This window comes from Botryllus schlosseri, chromosome 4, assembly GCF_051294905.1.
Source record: "Botryllus schlosseri isolate E-star chromosome 4, Bs_hap1, whole genome shotgun sequence".
In the NCBI taxonomy this organism is placed as follows: domain Eukaryota; kingdom Metazoa; phylum Chordata; class Ascidiacea; order Stolidobranchia; family Styelidae; genus Botryllus; species Botryllus schlosseri.
In genome coordinates, this window is record NC_137239.1 from 15,016,384 (window position 1) to 15,036,310 (window position 19,927).

The 19,927-nt window shown below is 41.8% G+C and overlaps 1 protein-coding gene and 1 long non-coding RNA gene across 2 annotated transcripts; both read right to left on the minus strand.

Moving 5' to 3' along the window:
* Nucleotides 1-1,826: 1,826 nt before the first annotated feature.
* LOC145437104 (uncharacterized) lies at nt 1,827-2,687 on the minus strand. Its single transcript, XR_013914576.1, has 2 exons — nt 2,391-2,687; nt 1,827-2,213 (listed from the first exon to the last, which is right to left on the minus strand). It is a non-coding gene; the product is annotated as an uncharacterized LOC145437104 (long non-coding RNA).
* An 8,522-nt stretch (nt 2,688-11,209) lies between these two features.
* LOC145436791 (uncharacterized) lies at nt 11,210-16,680 on the minus strand. The gene is made up of 3 exons (XM_080314018.1): nt 16,430-16,680; nt 11,506-11,714; nt 11,210-11,444 (listed from the first exon to the last, which is right to left on the minus strand). The coding sequence occupies exons 1-3, from the start codon at nt 16,655-16,657 to the stop codon at nt 11,315-11,317; spliced, it is 567 nt and encodes a 188-aa protein (XP_080170144.1). The 5' UTR covers nt 16,658-16,680; the 3' UTR covers nt 11,210-11,314.
* Nucleotides 16,681-19,927: the final 3,247 nt, after the last annotated feature.

The window sequence follows — 19,927 nt, forward strand, 5'->3', positions numbered from 1 at the left end:
ATTGGCATCAATCGAAAGCTACCGCGGTACTGATCAGACTCGAATGTTGCATTGTAATGGAGTTTGGTATTGCGACGCAACAATGCAGCCTGAAAACAGGTGAGGAGCAGCGCGAACCTCAAGCCTATTGGCCGTTGTTGCGCAAGCGATTGAGCAATGAGCATTGACACTGTCTCTCTCGTGCGCACTTGCTCCTGAGCTGCGCCATCTTATCCAAACGGCATTGTTGCGGCCCAATTCCAAACTCCGTTACAAGGCAACATTCGAGGCAGATTTTGCGGGATCCCACAAATAAAATTTAAAAATAAAAACGAACAGAATAAGATTTGAAGAGCTACTTGGCGGTACAGAACTTCAATATACAATTGAATAGTATATTCATATTGAAATGAACCCGAATATTTTCGGCTGACACTCAATTCATGCGCAATGACGCTAGTGCAGGGGTGGGCAAACTTTTGAGCTCGCGGGCCGAATTCAACATCTGAATCCATTCGCGGGCCGCACTATATAAAATTGGGAAAACCAAAACGCAATATTCGTATTTGATTATATAGTGAGGACATGGAGATAATATATATGCTTATTTAAAACAAACCAAGCATTACTTAGATGATATCGTACACGCGTAAGAAACAGTGACGAGATTGGCTGGTCGACCTCAATAACCAATTTGTCAAAACTATAGAGATGAAAGTCGGTTATTGAAATTTAAATCTGTGAGCAGCGATCTATTCATACATTTACTAATTCCACTTTGGGTTCAGTTCCAGGACACACAATGCTGACAGCATCATAACCATGTTAGCTTCAAACACGCTTCTACTATGTGTAGATAAAATATAAATACCCTAATTCTACGCATGAGAACGAATCGACTTAAGACACGCGCGAATCGTTTTTAATAAGCACATCACTGAATTAAAATTGGAGTGGCCAATCTGAAATCACACTCGTGATCCGAATTATGCCAATATCGATTAGGATTTCGGTGATGTTTAGTAGTTATAAGCTTTCAAACTGCGTGGCCTTGAAATCGGGCTGTTGCGCCAGAAATCAAACATAAAAATATTATAGGAAGCATTTACCTTGGAACAGTGATTCTCAAATTTTTTAAGACACCCCTCCTTATGAGGGTGAAAGACCCCCCCCCCCCTTATCCTTATATCACAAAACGCAACCAGGATGCTAGCAAACCTAACGGATAGTTAATGGCATGGAAGGTTACGACTGTGGATCAGAGATTTTTATAAATGAAATTCAGACTAAATGCAGAGCAATTATGAAGAATGGGGTGGAAATCACGCGAAACGCGGAAAAAAATTATGTTGAGCTCAGCTTCGCGTCCCCCTTCAGACGCTTTCACGCCCCCAGTTTGAGAATCACTGCCTTAGAATTATCATGGTGAAACGTACTAAGAAAAAGTTTCATAGCTCCCTGAATTAATTCGATTTTTAGTACGCATTTCTTTAGAATCTCGCGGGCCGCATGCGGCCCGCGGACCGTAGTTTGCCCACCCCTGCGCTAGTGGGTTACCATATTTTTGTGTCACAAATTCCGGACATTCTTTAGCGCCCACTAGCAGATTTAAACATGAGGTACGACACACTGTCTGTCAATGTGACGTCACACAAGTAACGCATTGTGTGTCTTGATATCGCATTGTACATTGTATTGGGCAGATGAAAATATGATCTGACAATTATTATTAGCAAAGCTTTGACCAAGACAATGTAAAAATATCACAGAGACCACAGGTAGTCACGATCCAAAGATGCCTTGCTGTTGCTATACTGTCAGGGGCCCTGTGGATATACGCAGCTCACGCAGTTCACACGCATTTATCATCTGTCTGGAACGGGTTTTAGCTTACTCTTTGAAAGTAACTCGCAACGAAGGTTGTTAATTATATTGGTGAACAGCAAATAAATTATATAGTAGCCTATTATTCCACTACATCAATAATGATATCAACTAATCTGAGAACAGCTGCGCAAACGCAGACTCCATATTTTCTGTCCGAAAATTCGCATCTTTGTGACGTACGTTCAAAGTAGACCATGAATTGACTATGACGACATTGAGGTGTTCTTTCTTTAATTAATGGACAAGCGTTCAACTTGATGTATTTGGGAATTGTGATACGAAATCCCGTCCTCCACATTCGCTTCCTTTTCGCTCTTTCATCAAGGATCACAGATGAACTTTCGCCGCTTGGGATCTGCGTTCCAAATGTAGGAAGTAACCACTACCGGTAGCAGTATAGATTTTGCTTCCAAGGCCGCCTGCTCGATGCTAGTCCAGGTCGTCAGCTCACGCGAGCAAAGTGTCTCCTTCAGCCGCTTCAAACCATCCGGCAAAATGCAAATTCGACGAATTTAAAAATCGACGACAAATAAACACAAGACATGATAACTAGCGTGAGCACACCGCAGACACACGGGTTCGAGTCCGTCCGAGGTCTACTTCAGAGTTCGATTCCTAATTGCTGGAGGTTTATCTGCTAGATACCTGATTACTAAACAAACTTGAACACATCCCCAAAACACTCCAGACTTGATACCTGAGCACCAGAACAACGTGGGAGAGTGATACCTACGTGATACCAGCGTGATCTGCGTGACCTGCGTGATTTGCGTGAACTGCGTGAACTGCCTGAGCTGCGTGAACTGCGTGAACTGCGTGAGCTGCGTGAACTGCGTATATCCGCAGGGCCCTGTCAGGTCGGTGCATTTACTGTATGTCGTAACCAGGACCGAAGCAACATTTTTTCCGCCCCTAAACATTGGTATTGGTTCCGCCATCAGGTAATCGAAGTAACTTGTGGGGACTAACTTAGGGTTACCATATTTCAGCAACCCAAATTCCGGACACTCTTTAGCGCCCACTAGTGGATATCAAAATGAGTTATGACGTCACACTAGCAAAGCTTTGCTCATAGACCAGAGGTGGTCACGGTCCGGTTCAGGAGTATGTGGCTGTGTGTTGTGTAACCGGGACCGAAAGCACATGTTTTCAGCCCCCTCCCGCCCAAATAAACAATGCTTTGAGCCCACACTATGGGGTAATCGATGCAAGTTCTGGGCGGGGGGGGGGGGGGGTTGGGTGCTTGCTATATGAATCTGGTTTCTAGATGCATCTGCTCGTTAAATTATGTGAATAAATTCTGTCAATAATATTGGTCGTTTCATATATTACTATTTAGATAAGCCTACTACTCTCCGCCTACACGATCAGAGTTAGCGGTAGTGCTGGTGGAGGATGATGAGTACGAAAATACAGGGAGCGTAATTGCACATCGTTAAGTCATGTTCATGTTCTACCTTTAAGATTGTTCATCAGCCTTATGCCGGTGCGCACCATGGAGCTTTATAAACACCCAACATCCACTGGTTTCCAACCTTTTATGGTCGCGACTCCATCTCAAATTGGAAAATGTTCCGTGGCCCAGATCAAAATTTTACAAGCTGATTACTAAAAGAAGTCGGCACCTTTGCCCAGACTTACTCACGGGCTATTTTGGAAGCTGATTACGTTCAACATATTCGCTAACCCCAGAGTAAAGGCAAAAGACCCCCCCTCCGTTTTGAACTACTATCTTTAAATAAAGCATTTGAACGGTCTTAACGATCTCTAGGAATATACCGTTCTCCTATCATTGTGATTACAATTAGGCTTATTCCATTAAATGAAGGTCGTGTCTATTTATATTTTATGGCCGTTTTTGCGAGGGTGGTATTCTCCATATTAAAATCAATAAATGTGATAGTAAATCGCGCGCAGCGCGAAGAAAAATATCATACATCAGCATAAATATTCCCAAAAAATATTGTTTTTATGCTGATTTACGAAAAAAATTATGAGCCTACGTCAAAATTCCGGACATTTGGCATATTTTAGAAATTCCTCCCGGACGCTAGTTCGAACAGTGAAATTCCGGACATGTCCGGGAAATTCCGGACGTATGGCAACCCTAGACTAACTATATGCACCTGGTTGTTAAATTATATGAATGAATTGTGTCAATAATATTGGTTCTTCCATATATTTAGGCTTTAAGAGGATTTGTCCTCTTTTTTTACTTTTTTGAAAGTGTCCTCGGAGGCAGTGGCGTAGCAGCCACTTGGCGGTTCTGGCTCTGCGCCAGGGGCGGCAGGCTCCAAGGGGGCGGCAAAATAAGGCTGCACAGTGTACTGTACACAACCGGCTAAAAGCAGCGTAATTGGTAGTCCTATAGCTGGCGCCCCGTGAGCTGAAATTTAATCAACCTGGTCTCAATCGAAAGCTAGTGTCACGCTGATTCCGAATATGTTAACATGGCAATGGAACCACTCCAAAATAGCCGTCAATGCCGATTGTTCCTAACAATCGGAGCGCCGCAACACAACACAATGACCAATTGACCATGATAATGGAAATTATATCGAGCGATTATTCGGAAAAATGGCGATTTTCAAACCAGCATTTAAATTGCATTTCCGGAATCAGGGCAACTATGGCTTTCGATTAAGATCAGTATTGTTAAATTTGAGCGCTCGGAGGGCCTGGCCAACTATAGGATGAACATGACCATTGACCAATTATGCTGCTTTTAGCTGTCTCAGCAGTAGGCTTGTCTGGGTATTCAAGTGTGACAACTAAGTAGCCCATCTATCCGCAGGTTAGTGATCTATACTTTGAGTTACGATTTGGTAAAGCAGACCGAGGTATAGCTGCGACCGAGATAGCTATGCTGACCGAAAACTTCGTCATATAGGCCTATACAAAATACATGTAGCTGTAGGTTTAATTGTCCATAAGACAGATACCATCCCGCATGGAAAAATTATAAGTCAGTGAAAAAATAACAATTTGAAATCGTGTGATATTATAGTTTAGTACGTTTGGGCGATTCTTTATTTTTTATAGCAGACAGGAATTCTCGAAATAACATAAGGCCTAACGAAGTCATACCAACGGATCTGCCCGCCCGAAGATGTTTAATTATTATTGACGGGTCCTACCTTTTCAAACACACCTCACTCAGCTCTACCGGTAAATCTGATTAAGTGAGCAGAGAGATGATAAAAATTGATAGCAATAGATATGCAATTCCCCGTCATATTGACCGGTTCAATCATGAATGATATAAATAGGCGAGTAAAGCTGACTCAGGAACGGACACACAATGTAGACGAAAAGTAGCGATAAACAGCGAATAACGTGAGGGGGTCTGGGGGGGGGGCAAGACCAACGTTTTGGGGGCCTGACGAAGTGTTGTTACGGCCCTGGGTCTACTTAGGGGGCGGAATTTTAAGCGAGAGCCAGGGGCGACAGCGCATGCTGCTACGCCAGTGCTCGGAGGACGCCCTTTTGTCCTCTTTTTTGAGATTTTGTCCTCTTTTTTGAAAATTTAGGTCATATTTAGAGCAAATTGCGAGTGATATGCCGTAAATTAGCACAGAAGTGACGCTCCGGCGGGTATTTCGGAGCATAAAACGGTGATTTTAGCTCTGAGCGAAAAGATGACCTTTTTTCTAGTCATACACCTGGCAATGTGGAGATAAAAACGGTATTTTGAGCTCTAAGCGGAAAAGATGATTTTTTTTAGTCAACCGATGACAAAGTGGGAAAAATTCACCGGTTTTCGAGATTTCTACTCCGGTTGTGCAAGTTGCATATTTCGGAAAAAGTGTCCTCTTTTTAGATTTCCAAAATATGGTAAGCCTACATATATTGCTATAAAATGCACCAGCATGTTGCAACATCCGGTGGTTTCCAACCTTTTATGGTTGCGACTTCATTTCAATTTGAAAATGTTCCGTGGCCCAGCACAAAATTTGATAACCTGATTACTAAAAAGAGGTCAGCCTACTCAGACTTACGGCCTATTTGGGAAGCCGATTACGTTCAACATCTTCGCGAACCCCAGAATAAAGAAATACCCAGGTTTAGAACCTACAACCTTGACTAAAGTATCGAAATGTCCTTAGCCGACTCTAGCAATACACCGTTCTCCTATAATTGCGATTGCAATTAGACTTATTTCAGTAGATGACTGTTATTTTTATTTATTTTTGATTGCATTTTTTTGCGAAGGCCGTGGTCCCCATATTACAGTCATTGAATAGTGACACTAAATTGCGCGCAGCGCGAAGAAAAATTTCAAGCGCAATAAATTTTTACAAAGAGAATATATTTTACGTTGATTTACAAATTTTCTTATCCTATTTCAAGCCTTCAAAATTCCGGACATTTATGCGTATTTTAAAACTTTCTCCCGGACGCAGTTTAAACAGTGAAATTCCGGATATGCCCGGGAAATTCCGGACGTATGGCAACCCTATGTCAGTATAAGTCGAGTAAATACTAGGGCTGGGCAAATTCGAGTACCTGAGTGATTCGATTCTGAATCACGTAATATGCTTCGAGTCGAGTCGAGTATTCGAGTATCACTCATTATTACGTCATAGCAGAGTATAATATGTCAAAATTCAAATATGTGCCTTTTATGCTACCACAAAGAATATAATGCCTGTTATCCATCACTTTAACCATACTTAGTGTTTTTCGACCATAACGATTTCATTGCACTTTGTGACAATGTTGTGGGATGACCATGACGTTGGAACTGTTGGATTTCCAGTAGCGTTCGCAGCTTTGTACTAGTACTTTATACCCTGCTTTGCAGGCTGCGGTACGGCCAATGAAGGTTTCATGGCTTCCACAGTGGAAAATAGTATCGCAGCTATAATTTTCGTTGATAAACTAACTTTCAGTGGCGAGGAGCGTATAATTTCAATACTCGAAAAAATCGTATTTTACTACTCGACTCGAATCATTAAAATTGATACTCGATTCAGATTCGAGTACTCGAATCATTGTGCCCAGCCCTAGTAAATACAGAAACTGAATCAAGTCGAGTCAACGACTTCGGGCGACTCGAGTCAAACAACCCTGACAATATCTACTTTTATAGCTGATTACTTGAGTACTTTTAGGCCTTGTATATTTTCTACTTCTACATGGAGTAGTTTTAATATATTTTAGAAAATAGCATCGCTTTGCAGCGTCACGGATCATTTTGCGTTAGTCACAAATATACATCTTGCCAGTTAAATAGTTCCAATTTTCGATCGCCTTCTAAACGTACGTAACGTATCTACCAATTCCACCTTCAGTAATTGCCTACTTTAATAGTTTTTTAACCTTTTAATTTATTCTTCCACTAGATATAGTTTTGACATATCTTGGAAATCACTATTTCTGCTGTATTTGTATTTGAGTAGAAATTTGATGCGTGACTTCCGCTTCTATTCGAGTCACAATGCTGACTGATTTCACACTTACTTCCAGGAAGTTTCCAATCTTTGCAACACATATGGTTACTTTATCACAGTGGTTCCCAACCTGTGGTACGCGTACCACTAGTGGTACGCGAAGGTATTCCAGGTGGTACGCGAGTAGATTCTGTTGTTTTTTTTTTGACCGAAAGAAGTTATTAGTTCAGGTGGGCTTGATTTTTAAGTTTTTGACTAGTGGTGAAAAAACAATTCCATGCATCCCATCAACCCGGGCTGATAATGCCTAGTTTAATAGAATTTGTTATTATTAGGGCCATGTTTTTACAAAATTGAGCGTTAAAGGGGCACTGCGCTCTAAAAATGATGTGGTCTCAAATTGAAGGGCAAAACGAAAGAAAAATTTTGGCCGCAGCCGTTTTCTTCAGAACGCCACCGTAATGCGTTTTGCCCTTCAATTTGAGACCACATCATTTTTAGAGCGCAGTGCCCCTTTAAGTCAAAAAATTGTCAAAATTGTTTACAAAGTCAAAAGATTTTTGACCCCTCCATTTCGTTTGAGTCGTAGATCTGAATATGTTTAAGCTTGTAGCCTACTTTATAGGCCTATTGTTGTAGGCGGCCCATTGTCTGCTCATCGTGAATCATAAATTGTCAAACGAAACAAATAGGTTGACAATTGACATGATGTTATTGTCAACGTACCGTAATATCCTAACGGAAGCAAGACTGCTTGCATGACTGGGCATTGCATGGATATTTTATCAAGAAGCACATGATGAAAAAATTGTGATGTATGGCAACATTGTCAGAATGAAGCACCATGGGGGTCACCAGCAGTGTATGCAAAGTTTCAATGTTCTCAACCAACAACTATACTGCTGTTAAACGGTATTTATCCATTCTTGGCAAGCTAGACTTAGTAAGGACAGACAATTTCTACCCCCGAGAATGTAAGAAAGTATCTTTCGTTGTACTACAACAAATTTTAATTACCTCCTCCATAATACTTTGTGTAGGGCCAGATATCGTTAAAATAAAGTTTTTTTCATGTCAAAATTTGTTAGCTTTCAAGTCAAAAATGGTGGCGAGATAGCGCAGTGGTATCATCCGAGGCTGCAACACCAATGGGTGCGGGTTCGAGTCCGCCCCGAGGTCGACTTCCGAATTCCGATACCAAAGTGTTGGAGGTTTACCTAGGCTCCTCCTCGTCACCTCATCCGCGTCAGCGGTGTCTTACAAAATCCTAGAGGTGGGCCGTGCTATAAGTCGGCAGTTAAGGAAAATAAGAAGAATATCGGCCTGGTGTAAATGACCATAGTAGTCGACAAACACCATGAATACCCCAATAACAAACAAACAAGTCAAAAATGCTTTTTCAGGCCATACTACTTCGTAAGGACAGACAGCCCCTATCAAAATTGAATATAAGTAGTACAATTTTAACATTATGTGCGAAAACACCTAATTTGGCCAAAATTAAGTTTTTTAGGTCAAAATCCTCCAATTTGTAGGTAAAAATCGCCCTACACCCCACATAGGTCAAATACGTGATTATGACGTCATAAATGGTGGAAACATTTTTATCGCCTACGGCGTGCGTAAATTATGTAGGTGGTACGCGAGCACTGCATAAAACCTCGAAGTGGTACGTGGATGGAAAAAGGTTGGGAACCACTGCTTTATCAGATAAATTCGAAATCCATCAAGAAAAGATCCCCACATCCTTCCAAGCTTTTCAAGTTGCGCAGTCAAATCAATTATAGGCTACTCAATTATACTTACAAATCTAATTCTACACTGCTTCCTCTTCCACTTAGTCAAATTTGCGATATACCTACTCGTCGCTATTTACACTGTAAACTATAGATCATTAAGTAGTAGTAATATGTTATTCGAATGACAGAGACAGACGGAGATGGAGAAATTCACTCTAGCTGTTCTCACGTTGAGCGTGTTGTCATCGGTAAGTTTCGTCTCACTGTTTGAACTTACCTTGAGATCTCGAAGTTGGCGTCAACGAAGCAATTGACAGAATAATGGAGAGTGAAGTTAGCAGTGATATGTGTGTGTCGCCAGTTTAGCCATGACGGGTATAGCTACAGCTTATACAGTAGGGGTTCATCTCTACCCACTATACTAGCGTACTTCTATGAGGGATTGGAATGCAAAGCGAAGAAAAATCTCTTATTTTCCGATTTAGGACTGTAAGGTCCCGCAGTCACCGCCGACGTTAGTCTAGAGATGATTATCCATTTTATCGTAACATTGCGACAGTTCAAATCCTGGGAAGTAAAGATTGGTATATTGTATCGTTAGGTTGCAATGTGAACGCTGTGTTGGGATCAAGTCACTACCTTCGAGTCACGAGTCATCTCGAGTCATTTCACATTTTGACTCGAGTCAAGTCAAGTCAATTGATTTTCAAAGGTGACTCGAGTCAAGTCAAGTCACTCGTTTTTTGGAGGTGACTCGAGTCAAGTCGAGTCAAGTCAAGTCAAGTCACGAGTCAAGTCACAAATCAAGTCAAATTGAATTTTCGAAGTATCAGTGATGATTCAAAGTCATTTACATTTAGCTAGCTGTGAGCAACTGTACAGTACATCTACATGCTGCAGTCCCTTATTATCAGCCAAAATATAAGACCTAATACGAAACCCCGAGAGGTTGAAACAAATTGATATGGTACAATAGCCTACACTACCCGTCTACACATCCGTGAGATTATATACGCAAAAACTATATTTGTTCGATTAAGATCATACAAGAGGGTTGATAAAGGTGAGAACTGCGTAACGTAGGCATTGAGCCGTGTAAGAAACAGAGACACATTGCTAATTAGTTTAATCTTCTACTACTATACTACGACAACGTAAGCTGTGATCGTTTAGTTTGCGGTCAATTTATTTGTGATCTAACAATGAAGGATCAGTGTAACGCACAATCAGTGAATGATTGGTTGCTCTCACAAGTGACACAGGCGAATCTCGAACAATCAGAAAATACACAAGATTTAGGGCGGAGATAATAAAGATGGATTAGCAACAAAGTCGATTAGCGCGTTCGTCAGGATTTATCAACCCAGGATTAAGGAAACCGGTTGATCGCAGCGCATAAAGTTATTGTTAATCTCATGATTTAACAAACCATAGATAACTAGATTACTGCGTATACTCCATACCATTCCTACGCCCAAATATTTCCGATAATGACAGTGCCCATTGTCTCCTAGGTAATGGCTTCACTAAACAATCAACGAATTATGTACCCGCCATTGCAGAGCGATATAAATATTTTATGATCCGTTTCTTAGCTGTACAGAACGAATTGGACACGAATTTCATTTAGCGATAATGATAATTCTACCTATTACAGTGACATAGTATTGTCATCAGCAGGCTGCTGCTTCATTCAAAAAATTGACAACTGACAGCCGATAACGCGTTTTCGCATTATGATGCAACAGATAACGCCACTTGATTGAAAACTCGGGACACCTCCACTAACCATCGCGAGTAATCTTTTCCAACTTAACGCGTCGCGATTAACAGTATTTAATCACACGATTATCATTCTTCCGGATCAGCTAACTTTATTATCTCCGCCTAAAATGGGTCCGGATAGATATAGGCCCATTCGATAATTTCAGAGCCGGAGCCGGAGCTGGAGCCGGAGCAGTGGTAATAATGCGGCTCCGGAGCTGGAGCCGGAGCTAATGTATGATAGAAAAGAGCTCCGGAGCCGGAGCTGGAGCAGTTTAAATTTACGGCTGCTCCAAAGCCCTGATTCCAAGTAGATGCTGTTATAAGTAACTCTAATTTCTTGGTGAGTGTTAAAACCTCCCACTAATTTTATCTCCACTCGCCTTCGGACAGCTCATTTTATGCATGTAAACTCACAAGAATTCTTTTATTAATTTTAACCAAAACTCCAGAAATTTCGCCCTGTTTCGCCCGACAAAAATATAGAATTATCCATCATTGATTACAGAATGATCGCGTTGCTATATGACGCGAAAATCTCAACCGCCAAGTTTATCCCACGATAGCAATTGGTTCGTCGCAAGCCTTGCTATGATCATCTTTCAGCACGACATCAAACTCGCAACCACCTTCCTTGGGAAGAGCGACGCATTTTTCCGGCAAATTACTGATGTGCTGCTTGCTGCAAAACAATGATATCATTATCCTATCCATACGTATGAAATCAATTGGATTGTTCTTACTTATTGGCACAGAACATTGATACAGAATCAACGGTGCGGTATGTGAGAAACATGTCAGCTTCCAGGCCTTCTCTGCTCTTTCCCACCTGCCTGAATCCGAAAGGACATCCGAAAGTGAATCCGAATTTCAAGGTGATGAAATGTTCCCGTGGCCCGCCCTCAACAGATTTCGATTCGTCTTGAACGGGAAGGTAACAAGAACGAAGGTTCTGAAACAAGTTAACGTATATTAATTAGAGAAAATATCACTGAGAGGCAGTGTTGGGATCAAGCCACTACCTTCGAGTCACGAGTCATTTCGAGTCATTGCACATTTTGACTCGAGTCAAGTCAAGTCATACGATTTTCGAAGGTGACTCGAGTCAAGTCAAATCGCTCGATTTTTGGAGGTGACTCGAGTCAAGTCAAGTCACGAGTGACGTCTCAATTCAAGTCAAGTTGCCTTTTCGAAGTATGAGGCATGATTACGTAATTGCATTTTGCGAGCTGTCTCAAATGCAGATTGAGTGGTCATTGATTTTGAGCCGATTAACGGATATAGGGTTAAATATAGGCCTACATGCAAGAAGGTGCTGTATCGGCCCAGGCCACTTTAAATTGTACTTTTGGGTCTCAAAAGTACAATTTAGTATAAAATAAAATTTCTGTCGAGTATAAAATAAGGATTTTTTTGTTTACCGTTTTTCGGTGTTTGTCAGTTCACCGGAGTGTCTAAGAAACGCATTGGCGGGCTTATCGCTTCCGTTCGGGCCCAGCTGACTCCCACAGGTGCTGCCTGGCGGTTGGGCGGGGAGACCGGCAGCGGCGGGGGCGCAGATGCCGCACCGCACTGGGGTTCTTCCTGTGCAGCGCTGTGTGTAAACAGGTCACATTTGGAGAGCCAGCACAGACACGATGGAGCGAGTACAGTACACTTTCAAAGGAACTGAAGCTGCCTTACTTCGACAACAAACAGGACACTAGGAGTACTCTGAATGCTCATTTCGGAGGAGAAGGCAGGCTGAAGTTCAAGTTTTGCAAAGAAACAGTGGGGCAGATAATCGGGGAGCTGCATTTCCACCCCAAAGATCATGAAGGGACCACTCAAGAACGTGCTCTGAGTATTTTCAAACGATGTGATGAAGACGATTCTGTGTTTCTTGCTGAATTCAAGTCAGGGCGAATGTTCCAATTGGTGATGAAATTCATTCGTGACGGTGCGTCGTTTCAACAGGCTTGCAAATTCGTTGTTTCAGTCAAGGAAGAGACGGGTCTGGCATTCTATACAGGCTGCCGTGAAGGGTATTGTGCAAAAGTCGTTCGAATTATCGCGGCTGTGAACTTGCAAGGTATCAAAGATTTGTTGGAACAGTCCTGGGCATTTTCTGTTGCCGTCGATTGTGGTAACAAGCGGAGTACAAATTACTTGGATATTCGCATTCAATTGTATTCAACCAAGGATGGTGATATTCACAACTTTCACGTGATTGCTGTTCCTGTGTTTGGAGCGAAAACTGCCAAACAAATTTGTCAACTGTTGACCTCTGTTCTTGAGATTTTGTGTTCGGATTGGAGGACCAAGTTGTTAGGGTTTACTAGCGATGGTGAACCGACAATGACAGGCCACGTCGGTGGTGTTGGAACCCTGCTTCAAAAGGAAGCTTCACAAGAGATTTTCCACTTCTGGTGCGGACTACACCAACTCGACTTGGTTGTGCAAAAGGCCTACTCGAAGCTTGCCAATGAAACTTTCATTACTCAAATGAACAGCTTGATCGGACTTCTGCGCGGACAGCAGAAGCTCCAGACTGAGATGCAAACAACATGCCCACGCTTTGTCGACACTCGGTGGGCTTCAATGAAGAGAGTGACTGGATGGTTTGTTGCGAACAAGATACGCGTGCTTCAGTATCTCGATAAATCCTCCTGCACGCCCATCGCCAGAGTGGTGGATTTACGTTGTCGCTCTTGACGTTGTCGCCGGAGAGGTCCTGAAAGTGGACAAGTCCCTACCAGGCAAGAAAACTCTGGTCACCGAGCAGCACGCCAAGCTGATGAAGTTGCGTGACAACCTGAAGGACTTGTGTTCAGCAACTACAGAGCTTCGTGAGGAGGATGGCTTCCAGGGTGAATTAGAATACGTCAGAGTGGAATCAGTTTCTGTTTCCATGACAAATGTTCAGGAGTTCATCCTCGACTTAGAACTTTTTGTGCAGGCCAAACTTGATGAAATCTCGGAGGCTACAAGGAAAACTGTTCGAAGGGGCGTCGGCCTTCTGGTTTGCACCCTACTTCATGGCGTCTGTAATCTCCTGGCAAACAACGCGGACATCAAAAACAACGAGATACCACCGACGCTCCCGAAGGAACTGGTTAAGTTGCGTCGTTCAGCTGTCTCTGACTTGGTTCGCGAACAGCCAGGACGGCTTCGAGCAGCTGGGTGGGCCGAAGAAAAACTCGAGGATATCGAGACGGAGCACGCTCAACTGCGGGACTTTTACAGAGGCCATGACAATTTCCGCATTACGTTGGAGGAGGAGGGCCCTGAAAGCAGCTTCGGGGACGCTTGTGGTGTCCTCGAGGGTATGAACATCCACCTGCCCACCCTAAAGGACTTTTGCGGAACGCTCTCGACCGTGTTTCCAACGACGGCACCAGTGGAGGCGGATTTTTCCACCATCGGAATTGAAAAGGATGACTACCGGAAGAGCCTGACCGATTTCTCGCTAGAAGGCTACCTTCATGCAAAACAGTTTCAAGAGCTGCAGAAACTTGTTTGATTTTTGGTTAGATCATTAAACTTGAAACACCGGCAGGTGGAGTAACGCAAAACACGAGCTTGTTTTCACATAAAAGTCTCAGTATGGTACCCTCCTACGCCAGGAAAGCCATTTTTCATAAAAGTATAATTTAGTATAATTTAAAATTCTGGTTGAGTATAAAATAAGATATTTTTGCTAAATTGTACTCAAGTACAATTTAAAGACGCCTAGTATCGCTCTCGCTCACATATACGTAGAACAGCAAAACTACGTAAGTAAATGCATAGCCTCAATTTATTGTTACCAGCCAAAATAGAGAATAGAGAAACGAATTGATAAGATGCAATACCTTACCCATTTACAAATTGATATGATACAATTCGAGCCTTCGCCAATGGTTGAGGACTATATAAATTATATTAGAACTCAATTTCAATAAAACAAGAGGTTTGGTTAAGGTAAGAACAGAGAACAGAAATATACATTCTGCTATTAAATTCCTTTATTATACTAGTTTACGACAACGTAAGCTGTAAGCTTAGACCACTTAGTTTGCGGTCAATTTATTTGTGAGAGAACAATGGAGGATCAGTAAAACGCACAATCATTCAATCGTGCATTTTACTGAACCTCCTTTGTTCTCTCACAAATAAATTGACAGCAAATGAAATGATCGAAACTTACAGCTTACGTTGTCGTAAACTGGTATAATAAAGTATTAATAGCAAAATGTCTATACCTGTTCTCTATTCTTACCTTACGCAAACTCCAAACCTCTTGTTTTACTGAAATTTAATTCGAATATAGTCCTCAACCCTCGGCGCAGGCTCCAAGTGTATCATATCAATTTGTAAATGGGTAATGTATTGCATCTTATCAATTCGTTTCTCTATTCTCTATTTTGGCTGGTAACTATAAACTGAGGCTATGCAATTACTAACGTAGTTTAGCAGTTCTTAGTATAGGTGAGCGATACAGCGCCTTCTTGCGTGTATATTTAACTCGATATTCGTTCATCGGTTCAGAATCAATGACCACTAAATCTGTATTTCAGGCAGCTAGCAAAATGCAATGACGTAATCATGCCTCAAACTTCGAAAAGACAACTTGACTCGAAGAGACGCTTAGGAGTACAGAACATCATAACACATTTGAATAAAATATTCATATTTATTCGCGAAGCTTTTCGGCTGACCCTCGTCAAGGGATATCGTCAGCAATATTGCGAGAATTCGAATAACTATGTTCAACAACAATTTATATCGCTGATTATGACGTCACGCAGAAAATATACAAAGTTAGAAAAACGAGAGAACTGAAGCGTTGGCATGGAGATAGCGAAGCAAAACAAGTTAATGCGCGATTTTCAAATGATACACAAATTCTTTCTGTTGGCAGACTAGGTTTACTCATAGTGATGATGGTGGACTCAAGAACAGACAAAATTGTTGTTGAACATAGTTATTCGAATTCTCGCAATATTGCTGACGATATCCGCTGACGAGGGTCAGCCGAAAAGCTTCGGGAATAAATATGAATATTTTATTCAAATGTGTAACTAGACTTGAATTGTGACTTGACTCGTGACTTGACTTGACTCATGACTGGACTTGGCTTTACTTGACTTGACTCGGCTTGACTCGAATCACCTCCAAAAATCGAGTGACTTGACTGGAATCGAGTCACCTTCGAAAATCGAATGACTTAATTGGCTTGACTCGAGTCCACTTCGAAAATCGATTGACTTGACTTGACTCGAGTCAAAATGTGCAATTACTCGAAATGACTCGTGACTCGAAGTAGTGACTTGATCCCAACACTGTATTCCACGAACCTACGGGAAGACTTAGAGATTTCAAAGGTAGCTTTACAGCAAGGTTATTTTACCAAGCCACACGTGAGCTAGGGATGTAGCGTAATACTAACGCTTCCTCTTAGCAAAATGCGTTAACAATGTAAATCATTGCCTTCAATTTAGAAATAAATCCGCACGCCGCATAACATAGTCTAAACTTTTGTACTGGCCCGCCAGCAATTTTTTGCTTCTCATTTGGCTCACCGAGAAAATAATTGCCCACCCCTGCTATATATAAATAGATGATGCAATAGCTTGTAACCCGGGGTAGAGACTTGATCCCAAGGCGGATATTGGTAGAAACGAATTTGGCTGTGAAACTGCATACCCGATAACTATGCACATGACAGGAGCACTCTTCACAAGGACCTGGTTGCCATGTCTGCCCTGGTGCATAGCTTTCGTGACTTTTCACTTTGGTTATGACACCGCCCGTCTTCTTGGTCGTGACGTTGCTTTGCCAACAGAGCCGGCCTTGCTGAACGTCGATATATGCGTATGCATGGACCGTAGCAGCTAATGCAAGGACGAACGAAACTATGAATGCGGCCTTCATTTCTGTGTTATTCTTATGCTAAAACGCAAAATACAAAGTGAGATAAGCTGACTATACTATAAACTCTACACTACAGGGTGAACACTACTATGCTCGCCAAATAGGGGTAACAAAATAGCCCGTCCTTTTGTACAAATGCGGATCCGGAAAGCACACATTTCTATCCGCCTATCAATTCGAGATCGTGGTATGCGTCACGTTGTGGACCTATATGGCCATTCGGACATGCATGCTCAGTTTTATTGGTGATCCGGTAATTTTGCAAAGCTTTCATGTCAGGAGTGGCCAACCCGTGGCCCGCGAGATGGGTTTGAGTGGCCATGTTGATGACTACAAAAGATGTATATTAAAAGTATTGGCGTATAGCCAGGGCGGCGAAAAGGGCTATGTCCCCCAAATTGTAGTAAATCATTGTACAATAACCTAAAGCAGAGATTTCGCAGCAGATTTATTTAAATTGACAGATCATGGCGTGATTTTTTTCCTCGAGATTTCTTGCTTTTAGTACCCTCCACAAAATTTTAAAAATTAGTAGTCTAATATACAGAGCTCAGTCTAACTTTGTTCGCAATTATGAAAGAACGGAATATTCCCCGAATCCCCGTATCACTGGAGGGCGTTAGGGTGCTTCAGTTATTATAGTGTTCAGCCCGAGGGACCAATATTTCGTATTGCGTTCACCGTTTCCTAATCTATCTCCAATTTCTCCATACAAAAGGCCATATATACTCAATGGACTAGCGCAATGGTTTGGATCGGCCAAGACGATTGTCCACATCTGTTTCATGCTATTAAACAAATTTAGGATGATAATTAAATCGTAGTTGCAAATTTGAGTGCACACAACGATTCTTGACCACAATTCATATTGGTTTAATTGAACCTGTGGCGATCAATAGAAAGACGAGGGGTGGAGGTATTGTGAGAATGATAGGCCAACCTTTCACTGAGGTAAGTTACATATCCGGGGATAACGGATCCTGATCAATGTAGGAGCGACTGATCGCGATCCTAAGCCAGAATTGTGTACATTTTACGATAGTTCTACGGATAGACGATACTTATACTCTCCAGCGACTACGACTATTCTATCGCCAATGTGTGCTCGACACATAAAATGACATACGAAAACTAAGAAATCCACATTAGGCTAATAAACTAATTAAGAGGAAGGTGAAGAAACAAATTAATGTAATTATCCTGCAGTAATTGGAGTAACATATAGTATGAAAGCCATGTTACTCCTATCTTAATAGCTGGCAATAATTTTAGCATTGAAATCGTCGTGGCAGTACAGCAACTGCATCATATGATCGAAGTATGTCTACGAAATTGAGTCGCATAGCATATTATCATCATATCTGCATACTATAGTTGGGTTCAAAATTTCAAAGTTTTCCCAACTGCAGTCGACTTACTGCAAGCCAAATCCTGAGTTAATCTGCGCTAAGCAAAAATACATTCTTGATGCTATAAATACGGATAATGTGAGGATATTCAAATATTGATATGTAGGCCTAACTGTTTTACCACTTTTAGAATATCCTGGCGGGCTATATTTGACCGCAGTGTTAACACTGCATAGTGCTGATCGTTATTGTATGCTATACTTACAACAGGTCATCCCGAGTCAGATTTATCATTATTCTTGACATGGCAATACACTTTCAGTCTGTTCTAGAAGAAACAGCATCTTCCAATATTATATTGAGTTAGCAGCATCATAACCTGAATAAGCCTGCTCACAACCGAGTCGGTCAGACACTACGTTGCTTAAACGTAAATCGATATAATACTCTCCATCACATATAGTTCTATACCCGACACCACACATACGTGTGCACTGTGCACTGTGCAGTGTGCACAGACGTCTCCACGACGCACAAGGCAAAAAGCGAAAGGCAAATACACATATTTTATGTGAAAAGATCAGTAGGCCTATATATTCCTTTTTGTGACTCTGAAACTTAAACGTCCTTGCGTGGACAATGACGAAAACGGTCTACGAGAATAGAAGAGATCAGTTCCAAACTTTATCTGATATGCACACCCACAAAATCAACACCGCATACGTCAAGGTTTGTGATTGAACACCAACTGACACAATGTTTCACACAAGACCGGGATTTGGATAGCTAAATATAGAAGAAAGGATATAATCAGGAGCGCGAGATGTGTTTTTTGAAATTCGATGAGGGATTTCTTCACCTGGAGACGCCCAGTTTTTATGGCAAATACGTTTATATCAGTTGTCAGCGCCGGTGTAAGCGTTTGCCTGTCATGAATATAATTTTGACCAGCAGCAGGTAAATGCAGGTATTTGGAGCTCATTGGGGCGACGTTAAATCTTACAACGGCATTTGTCGTGACAATAACAATAAACAAAAAGGTAACCAAGTAATATGATATAAGATATATCCATGTTATAGATCCAAGCTCACCATACACCGTTTTGTATGTTGGCTCGTGTACAATCTAAAAATACTGCATTAAGCTTAAGCGCTATCGTGGCCTCACCCCGATTATTCGAAGGTTCATGCCGGCGACGTTATATTTTGTGATACACGGTTGTCGATAACATTATACACTGTTCCTTCCAAATCTCTATTATGATGAGTGTCTGACAATTAGCCTTGACGAGTATGAGGCTGTAAGCCAGACTTGTACAAACCACTGGGTTTTGAAAAAGCGCAACTTGAACTACAACTAGAACTACTCAATTCTAAAAATCGCAACAATAACTAAACCTAGAATTACCCAATGGATTCATGCTGGAGCGCCGAAAATCTGTCAATACTTTAGATTAGAATTTCACTTTCACGGTATAAACCAGTGGTTCTTAACCTTTTTTCCTCCAGCGCCCCCTTTCAAAAATTATCGTGCTCCAGCGCCCCCCAACTTCATATTGTAAGGAATGTAATAAAGACAATGAGTAAGAGGGAGGGCCGTAACAGCACTTCGTCAACCCCCCTAAAAACGATTGCCTTGCGAACCCATGGCGTGATAAACCAAAATTCTGAGGGTTTCGCCCCCACGAACCCCATAGCGTGATTTCGATGGTCAGCAAAGTTTGTGTGGCCTGATCGCCGTAGGTACCAAAAATGCATGAATGAATAGGTGGTAATTACATATATAAGTCGCTATAAACTTTTTATCCTCTCAGCCCACGTAATAAGATTTACCAGTAGCGCTGAGCGAGCTGTTGTATATGAAAATAAAGGGCACGTAACTAATAATTAAACATATTCGGGCGTGCCCGTAGGTACAATT